At 33.8% G+C, this 14,882-nt stretch overlaps 3 protein-coding genes across 4 annotated transcripts; 2 read left to right on the top strand and 1 right to left on the bottom strand.

Moving 5' to 3' along the window:
• The first annotated feature begins 4,303 nt into the window (after nucleotides 1–4,303).
• On the top strand, nucleotides 4,304–6,088 carry LOC140866323 (uncharacterized). Its single transcript, XM_073271296.1, has 3 exons — nucleotides 4,304–4,439; nucleotides 4,531–4,619; nucleotides 5,713–6,088. The coding sequence occupies exons 1-3, from the start codon at nucleotides 4,410–4,412 to the stop codon at nucleotides 5,864–5,866; spliced, it is 273 nt and encodes a 90-aa protein (XP_073127397.1). The 5' UTR covers nucleotides 4,304–4,409; the 3' UTR covers nucleotides 5,867–6,088.
• A 495-nt stretch (nucleotides 6,089–6,583) lies between these two features.
• LOC140867046 (protein COFACTOR ASSEMBLY OF COMPLEX C SUBUNIT B CCB3, chloroplastic) lies at nucleotides 6,584–8,032 on the top strand. The gene has a single exon (XM_073272113.1). It carries the CDS (start codon nucleotides 6,626–6,628, stop codon nucleotides 7,169–7,171), a length of 546 nt encoding a protein of 181 aa, XP_073128214.1. The 5' UTR covers nucleotides 6,584–6,625; the 3' UTR covers nucleotides 7,172–8,032.
• A 182-nt stretch (nucleotides 8,033–8,214) lies between these two features.
• LOC140865150 (anaphase-promoting complex subunit 8) lies at nucleotides 8,215–13,622 on the bottom strand. 2 transcript variants are annotated; one of them, XM_073269680.1, is made up of 5 exons: nucleotides 13,221–13,622; nucleotides 12,774–13,104; nucleotides 8,833–10,083; nucleotides 8,660–8,749; nucleotides 8,215–8,577 (listed from the first exon to the last, which is right to left on the bottom strand). In XM_073269680.1, exons 1-4 carry the CDS (start codon nucleotides 13,304–13,306, stop codon nucleotides 8,678–8,680), a joined length of 1,740 nt encoding a protein of 579 aa, XP_073125781.1. In that variant the 5' UTR covers nucleotides 13,307–13,622; the 3' UTR covers nucleotides 8,215–8,577; nucleotides 8,660–8,677. The 2 variants fall into 2 exon arrangements, with proteins under 2 accessions (XP_073125781.1, XP_073125783.1); XM_073269682.1 differs by having other exon boundaries at nucleotides 8,215–8,559.
• Between the last annotated feature and the right edge of the window lie 1,260 nt (nucleotides 13,623–14,882).

Raw genomic sequence — 14,882 nt, 5'->3', positions numbered from 1 at the left:
GATTTCAATAAGAAAAATTTTATGGCAATTTCTAACTTACAAAAATAGTGGAGATAAATCCAAATGCATGTATCATATAATTATAGATACGTACCCTTTGTCAAACGGGGTCACATGTGGCATTTGAGTGCCTTAAATTTAAAATATTAGGTAGATTCTTTTGTAGGGTTTGAAAATAACAGGTGACCAAAAATATTTAGGGACATTTCATCTTAAAAATAAATATAAATTAATTCGTCGGATTATATATATATATAACTATTATATATGATTGATATAAAAATTTATTTTGTTTGGTCTTATAGGTTTTTCAATTTGTCATATTGATCGTCTACGTAGTCAAATTTCAATTTAGCTCGCTATCATCATCATCATTATATATATATATATATATATATATATATATATAGAGTTCTTTTATGGTGCCCAACTCTATATGCCCAACTTCATGCCCACCATGTACAATATGTGATAAGTCAACTCATCAATTGTGTTGGTCAACTCACATATTGTACATGGTGGGCATGGAGTTGGGCATATGAGTTGGGCACCATAAAAGAACTCTATATATATATATATAATTTTAGTAATTTTCACAACGTAACACATATATTCAGTATTACATCAGTAATCTTGATTGAAATCAACTAAAATTGTCAAAAAGCGAAAAATATATTCAGTATTACATCAGTAATCCTGATTGAAATCAAAAATTGTCAAAAATCGAAAAATACATCACTGAGACTGAAATTTAACAATATAATGAACCAAAATAGTAAAAAAGAAAAAACAAATATAAATGACTAAAATTATTATGTTCGTAAATCGTAATTAATACTCAGTCATATACATGCCCAAGAAGATATGTACGTGTAATGAGTGTTTAAATGGTGCATCGTCCAAACTTTAGGGGAAAAAATTAATGATGCATCGCCAACATGAATACTGAAACACGTCCCAAATTTGATCTACTCGTATAGATCTTTCAATTTCAACCAGCGTTTTTGCACACTCATTGTGTGACAAAAAATTTGATTTTTTTATTAAAATTAATTTTGAAAAAAAATCTAACAAATTTATGGGAACAAAAAAGAAATGTTTATTGAGTTGAATATTAATCATAAGTTTATGAGTAATTAAAAGATCATAAATTATATATTTATATTAGTTATTTTCAACCATTTTTTTTCAAATAATTTAAAATTCAAATTAAGATCCTCACACTTAATAAATAGGTATAGATATTAGATATTTTGTTTTTTTTAATAATTAATAAACAGTCTTGGTCGACAGGTATATATTTGAATTAAATATTTTAGACATAAAGTAACATGCACAAATACACACACATATATACATGTGATAAAAATCTTAATCGTAATTTTTTTTGAATAGGTAAAAATATATATTTTTTTATATAAGGTAAAAATATTTTTTAAAAAATCTAAATTATCATATTTTGGTTATTTGTTTATACAGATCGGATATTTTTGTACGTGAGCCCAACTTTAAAGCCCACCAATCTGAGGCAGCCTGGTCCATCGACTAAATTAATAAAAACCATCACCATCATCATCATGACTAATAACGTTTAATATGAATAAAAAAAAACGTTTAATACATTTTGGGGGGAAATAATAAAACTCGTTCAAAAAAAAAAACCTGGTTCTTGGAATTATTACGAGACACTTATTAACTTACTGGCACTTGAGCACACAATGCGTAAAATAAACATTATTTTTATATATAAAAAATTTATAAACATTTAAAAAATATTTTAATTATTTAAAATATCATTTCAAAATAATTAATTAACTTATGTCAGTAATAATAAGAGTAAAAGATTAAAACAAAGTTATTTTAGAAAATCAGAAAAATATTCACCAATAAAAGATCATAGTTTAACACAAATCCTGTGATATACAAGGGCGGAGGTAGGTACTAAGCCACTCGGGCTCCAAATTTTTTTAAAAAAATTTATATTGCTCACAAATTTTAAAAAAAAATTTTAAGTGTTATTTTTAGGGCTAATGTTATACTAGCTTGGATAATTCAATTAAAAAAATAAAATAGTCCACCTTTTAGTTCTCAAAAGTAGTCCCAAAAAAAACAATAAAACAAAAAATGGGTTGTTCTTCATGTCTATCCTTGTCTTAGTGTCATATTTTTCTCTATTTATCTTCTAAAGTTCTCTGCCATTATATTGCTCTTACTTTTATAAAGTATATATCGACCAAACAATGATGGAATTTGTATATTCGCTGAGAAATATTTAATATTTTGTGATTAATTTTGAGGCGATTTTTTTTGGTTTTTTTAATAAAAAAAATTTACTGTTTTTTTTGCAAAAATCGATATTTTCAGCTTTCATGATTTTTGGATTTCTCGTTAAAAATTTTAGCCCGGGTGAAACTGAAATCCTGGCTCCGCCATTGGTGATATAGATTATCATTTATTTTAAAAAAACGAAAATACAGTTTATTGACATACAAATTATAGCATGGAAAGAATTTTTCCATATTTTATAAAGTAATAATATTTATATTATATTATAAAAGTCCAAATGTTTGAATATATATATATATATATATATATATTGTTGAAGTGCAATAATTTTTCCTGTTGATAGAGCGGTCAAACTATGACGCTTGGGTTGCTATGCATGCAATTTAAAAAAATTTGATTTGTACCATTACCATCAGTTATAGCTTTTGGTAAAACGACAAACGTTCGATCTACAATTGTTATCAGAGCCAATGTCATGAGTTCAATTCTCATTGCAAATAGTGCAATTATTGGGAAGAAGATTGTTGGGATGCAATAATTGTAACTGCTAATAGTTTTTTGATAAAACGGCAAACGTTCGATTCTATATATACACATATATGTATGTCCATACTATATTATTGAACTTATCTTTCGATTTTTAGTCAAATTATCTCTACTATATATCAAATTTTAAATTATTTCAATAAAATCCTCCCTAAGCCATATCTAACATATATTGATAAATAACATATTTTATATACAAAAATTATAAACACATAAAAAATTAAGATGTATGTACATGTAACACCAATCTTTACTATATTATAATACATAAACCCATATAAAAAATATATTTGGTCATTTTAATGTATTTTCAAGTTTAGTGGGTGTTTGGTTGAGCTTATAAACTCCACAAATTTGTTTGATAAAAATTTTTAAAAACAGCTTATAAGCTATCAAAATAAGTTGTTTGACGACTTATAAGTTGTTTAAAAAAAGTAAGGGGATGCACTTTTTTCAAAAAAATCTTTTTTTACATTCTATCTTTCTAAATATCCTTGAATATTTTCATAAATATCTATCATATAATCAATTTTTATAAGAGTAAAATATTAAAACAATGTTATTTTTTAATATAAGTTTATTCTAAAACTATTTTGTATATGTATAACTCGAAACATTACTTTCATAAAATTATACTTTTTTTTTTGTAATTTTAACAATAAAAATATCTTATAATACTAAATATATCAACATCTTTATGTTATTTAAAATAATTTTAACGAAACACTTTAACAAATTATTTTTAAAATAAGTTCTAACAACTTATAAGCTCGTAAAATAATTTTTATGCTCGTAAAATATTTTTTAAGTTCTTGAACCTTATAAGCCCTTTTTAATAAGATTAGCCAAACACTTTCTTACTCTTTTTTATCATTATTCTAAGATATTTAATAATCAAGGTTCAAAAAAATAAATATAATGAAACAAAAATTATAATGAAATTCAAGTTATCCGCATTTTGTTCTAATATCTTCATTATTCTAACCACTTTCGTCATACTATCCTAACATTGAAACAAAAATTATAATGAAATTCAAGTTTATAAAATAATATTTAATTTCAAATAATATATTTCATGCACATGCACCGTATGTGTTCCGTATACTAGTATATATGAACTTCGGAACTCTTATGAATTATTATCTTTTGTGTATCTATGTAATATTATCCAATTTTCAATATTTAAATTATTAGAAAGATTATAATATTTAAATAATTATTGCAAGAGTACAAGCATGTAAAGAATGGTGAAATATTATAATCTTTAAATAGCTATTGCAAGTGTACAAGCATGCAAAGCACGGTGAAAGCCACTGATAACTGATAAGTATAAAACAGAAAAATGGATAATGTAAAATTTCAACTGTATTACAAAATAATTTAAAAAATATTAAAATTTTTAACACGTGTCTTCCGTCAATTGGATAAAATTCGGGATCAAGAGTCAACTGTCCGCCAACGAAAGAGCCAATCAATTTTCTTCTCATTCTCCGTCAATTCCAAGAACTTTTAGCCACACTGTACTCAGTTAAAAAACAATAATTTCACCAAATTGGGATTCATCTTCTTCACTAGAGATGGCTCACAGTCGCTGGATAAGGCCCGAGGTTTTCGATTTATCGTTTCTTCTTCGCAAATTTTCATTTCAAGAATTGTCTTTGGAGCTGTTTTAATGGATTTCTGTGCATGTAAACACAGGTGTATCCACTGTTTGCAGCCATGGGTGTTGCTGTGGGGATCTGTGGGTTTCAGCTGATACGCAATATTCGTATCAATCCCGAAGTCAGGTACTTAGATTTTATGCGGATGACGGGAGAAAATTTTCTAGTTTTATGATGAGTTTTTGTTAAAAGTTGGTCTTTGTACCTAATCGAAAGTAAGATTTTCATGTGTGAATACTTAAAATATAAGTTTCATCAGATAACTCTTACTGTGTGTGAATGAAAATTTGAGCTGTGATTTTAAAAAAAAATGTTTGCTTCTGTGAATATTTCTTGAATTTTGGGGGAAAGTTGTGGAGCTTGCGGTGGAAGCGGAGATGGGATATCTTTCTGGGTCTGATGATAAATCTTTTTATTTTAGCTTTTTGGTTGAAAGAAGCTAACATGAATTTGGGAATTGGGAGGTTCAATTTTGGTGAAGGGCTTAGGGGGACAAGAATCAACTTGATTTTAATCTTAAGGATGTTGTGTAACAATAAGTGAAAGCAAGATTTCAAAAATCAATTGGGAAATGGGCCTTCTTGTCTGGTGAAAGATCGGTTTTTTCGGATTTGAATTCGTTGCAAATGAACATAGGTGATGTGGGTTGTTTCGATATTCCTCTTTACATGTTCCATTGATTTCAATGAATCCAACTTGTCTAGTGAAAGGATTTGTTCAGGACACAGATTTGTCAGTGACTACACCAAAGACATCTTTCTTTCAAAGGCCTAATGAATTTGTGTCCCCTTGTTTTGAAAGAATTCAAAGCAGAGCACCCGATTTCACTGAATAAGTGGAGATATGCTGCTTGTTTCTCCAAAAGCTTTACTGTGTGTCAGGTTTCGAATCCCATTATTTACAGGCGCTGATGCGGCTAGGGGCACATAACAAAACTGATTTTTTGTGTATGATTCCATGTATATGCTTGGTCAGATCCATCTAATTTTAAGGATTCCCTCAATATCGTGTTCGCTCTAACTTGAGTTGGACCAAAAGCACGCTAGTTTTCTTGCTCAAACCACCGTAAACTATCAAGTATCGATATGGTCGTCGATTCAAATCAGGCTTGCTTTGCCCTGTGTATATTTTCTGTTATATGCCACAAATCATTTGCTGTACTATGATCTTTATATGCTAGAAGGGAGACTTGGAAACTAACTGGTGACGATATAAACAGGGTTAACAAGGCCGGCAGGGCTGCTGGTGTGTTGGAGAATTTTGCAGAGGGGGAGAAATACTGTGAGCATGCTCTTAGGAAATTTGTCCGCAACAGGCGACCAGAAATCATGCCGTCCATCAACAGCTTCTTCACTGACCCTCAAAAGAGCTAGTTCTGCCTCGAACCAAGATGCGATGGCAAAGCAAAACATCCTGCCTTTGAGTTATAATAACGTTAATCTTTGTTGGATTTGTGGCATATTTATGACTTTGTACTCCTGAATTTGTGTGAAATGTGTTGTGTTGTGTTGTGCTTTGTTTAAGATTGATGTGCCTGAAATAAGGCATGGATCATGCTATCGTGTGTTATTCAAGTGAAAATGGACTTTGTAATATGACATGTCCAATAACGTTTGCTAGACTTGGTGATCTTGATCGTCTGTTTTTCCTTCCAGTTGAAATGTGATCATATATCTCAAAATGAGGATTTTGACGTTGGATGAACTAGAACTATAAATCATTAGCTAAGTCTTTCGATAAAACTACATTGAACAAGCTCTGTGTGACAGAGTAGTTCAATAAGTTGTTGGCCGGGGAATCAAACTCTTGACATCTGATCAAGAGTTCAACTACTCCATCAAATTCGACACCCCTTGTAACATTTGTAAAGTTTTTCTATTCAAACAGATGATGGTTACCCATATTTAACATAGTGAACCTTTTTTTTTAAACACTGTATAACTACAATACATTTTATTTTATTACATAATACATTTTAAATTAAAATATGTTAAATCGATTAAATCTTATTATATTATGAAATTTTATAATTTTTGCTCTTGCCTCTTGGGGTAAAAATTTAGAATCCAGGCTCCAATATTAGAATTTAAACCAACCACTGCAACTCACTCTAAAGTGAGGAAAGGCAGATAATGTATTGTCTATCTACTGCTGCTGCTGTCGGAATCCTAGAATCCACTCCAACAACGTACCAGATCCCAAGATTTCCACGCAAATTCAGAGCACGATGTTCTTTAGGAACCCCCTCATCTTCCCCCTCCAATCACCCTCTTCTTTCCTCCTTTTCAACCTTATCCACAGACCCTTCAATCAGCGGACATGAAGTCTCCAAGATTCCACGCCCTCCATTTCTGGAAACACTGGTGTTGATGGATTTGGACCCTGCTACAGCAAAGCTAGCAATCGGGTTCTTAGGCCCGTTTTTCTCTGCATTCGGGTTCCTTTTCATTTTGAGGATAGTCATGTCTTGGTATCCCAAGTTGCCCGTCGACAAGTTCCCTTACGTCGTGGCGTACGCTCCGACGGAGCCACTTCTTGTTCAGACAAGGAAGCTGATTCCGCCTCTCGGTGGAGTCGATGTCACCCCAGTTGTCTGGTTTGGATTGGTCAGTTTTCTTAGTGAGATATTGGTCGGCCCGCAGGGGCTTCTTGTTCTCTTGTCCCAGCAGCGGGTGTAGAGTTCATTTAGGTGTGTACTCGACGTGCAGTTTTGAATGGAACTTTGTGCTGTCTTTGCTGTGCTTTTGTGACTTGTGTATATCTTTTGTGTTCACATTTGTTTTCCTTTTTTCAAGTTATGCATGAAATTAGGACCTGGTTTTGATATAGAAATCTAAGCTCAATGATAAACAAAATCAAGAATTTTCAGTAAATGCATAGAATAATAGGTAGCCATTAGACAAGGATACATTTATAGATGGTTATAATTAGTTGCTCTCAATCCGCAAAGCCTCCCTACGCGGTCCCACCCCGGGCAGCTACTACTCGATTTTGTATTGTTCAATTGCCACGAAGGCTCTAGTGATCGTTGTTGTTCATTGGATTCCAGAAGAACTACTTTGAGGTTTAGAGCATTCGTTCACCTCGACGCAGACATCAGGCTTTCTGACATCTGTTTCCCCAAAGAACTTGATGCTACAAAATCGATGTCTTCCAACAACGAAGTCCTTTACATTGCAGCAAAATCTTGGTTCAGCTCTTTCCTTTGCAGCTAGCTCCTGAAATCGTGGCTCCATAGAATAATCAAAGTGACGAAGCTTCGGCATCAGTGCCTCAATGTCAGCTCCATGCTTGAACACAATAGCAGCTTCGCCAGCTCTATGGCTTCCTTGAGTGATATAAGAATCCCCTTTATTCGTGGAACGGTCATTAAGGACCACACTTGTTTTTCAATTCCGTTTTGACAGAATTAACTAGTTAAGCTGAAGTGTAACCAGATAGCCACTTCAGTACAAGAAGAAGGCAGGAAGATTTGTACAAAAGATGTGAAATCTAAGGACATTCCAGGCAGTTATTAATGGATAAAATTTGAAGTAAATTTGGAGAATTATGCGCTTCTTGTTCTTTTGCCTCAGCAACAGGGTTTAGTTTTCCTTTGTGAATTGTGTCAACATCTTTTCAATGTCATTGTATTGATAAAGAAATCTATTTAGGATTTGGAATAACCAAAATCAGAATTTTCAAGGAATGCACAGAATTACAGGTAGCAAATACACAACGATAGTTAGAAGTTTATGGTATATTTCCACGGGATAAATTGAGAATTTTGACATACAAAAACATAGGCCTCGAAAAGCAGTCCCTTCTAATGTTTACGGTCTTACAATAATGATATCATAAATAAACTACTATGGAAAGAAAACCTAAGAGCAACAATCGATATCACAAACACTGTCATTGTCTGTTGAATGAAGTATGTAAAGTCCTCGGCTTTCTGATGTGATTCAGCCAATCTGGCTGAATCAGATTCATATCCTCGGTTCAAGATTCATGAAATTTTCTAGGACAGAGTTTGAAACGAAGGATTTGGTTTTGAGTTGGAAGGACGGATTTCAGGTTACTCCATCTGATAAAGATTTATAATCTGTTGATGTGAGAAAAATAACATTAAATAGTAGAAAAGAAATTGCTATACATGGCTTTAACAATCATCAAAGCAGCCTCACCGCTTAAATTTAAGTAATTTAAGGAGGGAAATGCTCAACATCTCTCGAGTATCTTATTCCTCGAAGAAGATTCTTAGCAGTCTCTTTCTCCTGCACACAAAAGCGATGAAGCAATGAGAATCACAATTCACAATGCACAAGTAACATAAAGCACACAATCTAATATAACTTACCGGCCCAGTATAGTCAAGAAGACGAGCGCAATAAAGTTCTGCTTCATCAAATTTCTCCTGGTTTTTACAATGTTGAGCAAGAAACATCAATGCTTCGACCATATTGGGCCCTTCCCTATCTTCAGCCTCCATTCTCTCTAAATCCTTCTTGTAATAAAATGCTGCCTCTTCGGTCTGTCCAAGTTCACAGTGAAGCTTCGCCAACTGGTGGAGAGCAATGGCTTCCCTGTCATTGCAATTTGCTGCTCGTTTATAGCATTTGATGGCTTCTTCGAGCATATGAAGTTGCTCGGTTTCATAGCACTGAGCCATTGCAATCCACAACCGAGAATCATTTGGCTGCAAGAACACTGATTTTTTAAAATAATGAAGTGCATAAAAGGGCATTCCCATCATTTCATATGCTTGGCCTAATCCATACCAAGCTCTAAAGTCACAACAATTTATATCTACTGCCCTTCGATAGGCATCAATTGCAGCTGAGGTGTTCTTCATCTCCACGTACTCGTGGCCCATAAGAGTCCATGCTGATAAGTAATTCTTATTCAGTTTAAGAGCCCTACGGAAATACACAACCGACTTTTCATGCTGCCCTTTCAAACTGTAATAATTCCCAATTATGCAGCATGACTCAGGTCGGTATTTATCAGTCAAGAACACTCGGTGGGCAAGATAACTCAACGCCGAGAAACATTCCTTGGCATAGAGCACATTGGAATACATATCCATATCTTCAATCCTGTAAGGATCGTTTCTTAAGAGTTCTTCGAATATAATTTCCACCTGTTCAAACTCCCTGAGATTATATTGAGCTTTAGCTACTTGGGCTTGGATGTAATTGCTGCAAGTGAATGTTCCTTGTAAATATTCATACTTTGCCAAGGATTCATTAAGCATCCGGAGTTCTTGGTAAGCGCTGGCAAGGAAAAAGTCCTTCATCCAGTGATTATTGAGATTAAGAGTATTTAATACCTCACTTGTGGTACACAATACTTGTAGCTCAGACCAAGCACTCCAGTTCCAAGGGTAGTTATTCACAGACTCAGCAAGCACAGACCTAGCGATATCCCCACTGCCTTTCTCCTTGAGTACAAGTCCATACACATAGAGACCAAAAGGGTCAATTGTTCCATTTTTATGCAGTGTTGACAGTTCTTTCTCAAGAGAAACCAGTTCTCGGTTCACAGCATCACTCTTGCCCAAAGGTCCCTCAAGTTCTATCATCTCTTCTTCTTTCCGTTTTTCTCCGGCCTTCATTAAGAAAGGGAAGTGAATAAAATTTAATCAAGCCTTTGCGGAAAATAAAACACACACAGAACTTTTTGTAAGATGATACAGCTCATGCAGCCACACTGCACATTTAATAATGGGAAAAAGAGGATCATTTGTATGCAATGCCCAGTACCACAAACAGCTGGAAATTTCCATCATAGTTAATAATTATGCATGTTAGAATCACATAGAGAAATAAACCTAACACCAAAGACCCATATGCTTGCTCCAAATTGTTTTCGTTTCCGTTCGTTGGTTACAATAGATACAAGTTACACTGCCAAAACCTCATAGCAGCAATCAGCATTCTGTACGCCTTATGTCCGTGTTGAGTAAACATGCAATTAAAATCATGCCAGCTCTTTAATTATATTAGAAATGAAATGAGACTTGAACCTAACTCACCTCAAAAGCTAGCTCAAGAGGTGAGGATTGCCTTTGTCTATATTAAGGGCTCCCAGTACTATATCCTACCAATGTGGGACAATATTTCAACACACCCCCCACACGCCCAGGAATGAACATCTGGAGCGTGGAGATATTAACGGGTGATTTAAACGCCCTGGAATGAACATCTGGAGCTTGAAGATTGGCCTAATTATAGGCAGCCCAATTATGGGCGATCCAACACACGGAGGACCTGGGCTCTGATACCATATTAGAAATGAGACTTGGACCTAACTCACCGTAAAAGCTAGCTCAAGAGGTGAGGATTGCCTTTTGTCTATATTAAGGGCTCCCAGTACTATATCCTACCAATGTGGGACAATATTTCAACAAATTAAGATAATAAAAAAGAAGAAAAGAAAAGAAAAAAGGATCATGCCACCACTGGTTAAATATCAAATAACCTGACCTTCTACATGGTGAATCATAAGGTCTAACAGACAATGCTCATCAAACATGCATAACTTCTTTAAAGCCTGACAACTTCGATTAAGGAACTTCTTGTGATTTCACCAATAGGCCATCAGTTAGAAACTTATATATGATGGGCACAGATACATATTAAGAATGAGTTGGGAGAGGGAGTGGGCAAGATAGAGAGATATAAGATAGTGGTCACTTGATCAAACACATAATAACAAGAAGAATTTACTTTTCCCAAATCTCACTGATCATTTTGGCCAACAGGAGCACAGACCGAAGAGTGCCAAAGCAAAATCTTATGGCCGGGTTTGCGTTCCTTCCTTTTCATATGTCAGATCCTATTTCAATGCTCGAGTACCAATGTCAAAATTTAACACCCTGAGCATGAGTATCTACATATAACATTTTTTTATGCAAAGAATTGCTAATTATAACCATATGGGACATTGATAGATGATCGCATGAGCGACTTGTACATAAATTCCATGTGCAAAACTCTTTCGGTTTTTAAAATAGAAATGAGCTTTCTTGTCTCACTACTTACAGAGGTTCTTTTGAGGTACCATTCAAAATCTTCTTGTTTAACACTTTTTGCCATAATTTACATGGATTTCTTGTTCCCACTTTCCAGTTTTTTTCCCCATAATTCTGCGTTCTCAGGATTTTAACATGATCTGATATTGCATCAAGCAGTGTTGCTGGTTATATGCATTTACTGCAGCATGAATGCACAACAAGAAAAGCGAAAAGTACACAAATATTCACAACACGATGATTAATGTTGTTATCTACCCTTATATAACATTAATCATATGAGTTCCAAAATCAAAAGTTTCTATTATTTCCTCCGCATGAATCTTCAATCATATGTTTGTCTTATTGTATTTACAATTAGAAAAAATGTTCAAGCAGAACTTCGAAGGAATACATGCAAGCTAACTGTTAAAGCAAAATGAAGCACAAGCATCGTTGCCTCCTCCTTCCTTTCGCACAGGAAAGATAAGTAACAGAAAAAAATGTCAATCTCCTATGCTTTACAGAAGACCATTGATTTGCTCATCCAAAGTGATGCTTTTGGAACCCGATGAAATGCTCAGATGAAATCAAAAGATATTTTCAATATTCATACATATCGAAGTACCAAATGAAAATCTCTTCCGATTCAATAGTAAAAATGTAAAAAGCTAACGCAATATTGGTATTTCCACAAAAAGTCTCATTAGATATACTGATCCACAAGACACGTATCTGCAAACAAAGAATCAGATCTAAATGCCCATTCATTTAACCTAAGCATGAAGCAGCTAAACACCCCATCTACACCCCGAAATATACTGGAGGGTACTTTCAGAAAATCGATTGCTTGTGTTGAGTCATCTACCACAATCTAAGAAACAAAAACTACCCTTCAACTCACATTTTATTTAACGTCTGTTGATACTAAAATTGACACAGAATAAGGGTTAGAGGACAAATAATCATTTCCAGAGCATCTCAAATTCCTAGAATGATCTGAATAGGTTAAATCAACCCGTAAGGATACTAAATTAATAAATACAACACACTCAAGTTCAAAATGCTAAGGCTTGAGTGTAGCATTAGAAAACCAGACATGAGCCACCCCTTTACTGGTTGCTTGAAATTTAAAAGCTTAGGAATTGCATAATGGAGAATTCAAATTCTCATTTCTTCAAAAAGGTTTGAACTATTAGTTCAAGCAACAGCCAAAGTTCAATCAACCAACATGCAAAGCAACAATCAAAAAACAAACGATGCCCACGTTTAAGTCAGAAACCAACCAAATATAGAGAGTAGCAGCGCAAGAATACTGCTTTCTTCCCAGTCTGATCCCGTAGCACGTGAGCAGCCCTCCTATACTCCCTGCAGTCAAAGTAAGACTTTGCCAGCAGATAAATATCACCGTCAATCGGATCATAATCATACTCTTCCATCCCCATCATTGTCGGCGTGGCAACATACGACATCCCGGCAGAAGGGGTGGCCGATGAATCTCCGGCATTAGTGCTCCGAAAGCGACGACGGATGCTGGAGCTGCCACGCTGGAATCTGGTGTGTGACGGGGTGTGCTTTGAAGGGTCTTGTTCTATTCCCATCAATTGCTCCGCTGCCCTGAAGAAATCAAGAATCATAAAAACCAGACAGAAAAGACTGGGCCTTTTAACTAATCGGGATCCTTCAATTGAAAAAAAAAAAAGATGGGTTTTTGAAGCCGTTAAATGCTTTACCATTTGGAAGCTGTGTATAGGCCACGGTCACTGAGGTGGCGGACGGCGGCGCGAAGCTCGGTACGGCAGGTTTCTTTAGAGGACATTGTTCAGGAGAATTTTGCTTCCCGTCTTGTTAATTCTTCACATCCCTCTCTCTCACTCGATGCGCGTGTTCGAATGGATATTTTTCGTGTGAATAAAAGGTTGTTGGGTTTCGAAGGTGTAGCTCAGATGGTGAAATTTGAATTCGAGAGGGAACGAAAGGAGGGTGAAGGGGCTGGATTCTGTCGACGGCGCCGCCTCGTGCGGTGGTTTAAGCTCAAATAGTTATCGAACTTGTATTTTTTTTTACAAAAACATAAAAAAATATTTATCCTTTTTCTTTAGTACAAAAATAAAGCTAAAAAATTATTCAGACAAATAATAAAGCTAAAAAATTGTACCAAATAAGTAAAATTGTAAAAAAAAATATGCCCATTCATCACAACAATCAAAATTGGTTAATTGGACCTTGTTGAATAAATTATCGAATTATAAGTTATGGCGGATTGCAAACAAATATGTCACAAACTACTTAATATAATTACAAAAAATCGTTAGACTCGTGGTGTTGATCCATATTTGTGGGTTCTATCACAAGGGGTCCACTGCAAACGAATCGAGGCATATCGCGAGTTTTTCGAGTTGACTTTATAAATATTTGATTCATATTTGAACTTATCGAACTCGAGCCGAATCCGAAAATGTTTGAACTTTTTTCGAGCCAAACTCGAGCCAAAATTAATTTGTTCGATAGTTCTCGAATAGTTTGCGAGTTTTAATATTTTATTAATATATTATTATTATTATATAATAAATATATATAAATTTCGAACATTTTCGGGTATTTCGAGCTTTTTGAATCATAATATCCGAGCAATAGTTCGAGCTGAACTCGAACTTCATTTCAAGCCGAGCTCGAGCCAAAATATTTGAAGTTTTAGAGCTTCGAATCGAACACGAACTCGAATATACTTAATTCAAGCCAAATTCGAGCTTTAAATTTCTATCATTATTCGGTTCCATTCGATTCATTTGCACTCTTATGCACAATTGTAACATTTGTCAACAAATATTCAAGGTTATCTTGGATTGATAAATAAGTGGATTTTGAAATCGTTGTAGAAATGATTAAATTTGAGATTGCATTTAGATCGAAGAATGAATTTAAATTAAGATTATGTGTGTTGTATCGATAAATTTCAAATTTATATATTTTACATGTATTTTGTTATTGAGAAAAAGTAAGACCAGAACCTTCAAATAAACATCGTGTCGTTTGAAATTAATTTACTTTTTGTTATTAATATATAAATAAATAAAAGATGAATTCAATACATGATATAACACAAATATATAAATAAGTAAAACATAAATTTAATATGTGATATATTTTTCATTATATTGTAAATAATAAAACTATGATCAAAATTCATCAATCTAAATACAATATCAGATGTTTATGTTGTGAAAAGTAAAATTTATAAAACTCAAAAACTCAAAATATTCTCAAACTCTACACTTTAAATTTATTCTCTCAAATTGTGTTTTTCTACACAAATGGAGAGACCTATTTATAGATCTCAATGGGAGATTAGTCCAAAAATTAAATCATCATCATCTACATCATCACACACTAAT

Source organism: Henckelia pumila, chromosome 4 (genome assembly GCF_033568475.1).
Source record: "Henckelia pumila isolate YLH828 chromosome 4, ASM3356847v2, whole genome shotgun sequence".
NCBI classification, from domain to species: domain Eukaryota; kingdom Viridiplantae; phylum Streptophyta; class Magnoliopsida; order Lamiales; family Gesneriaceae; genus Henckelia; species Henckelia pumila.
This window is presented reverse-complemented; position numbering and strand designations above follow the sequence as displayed.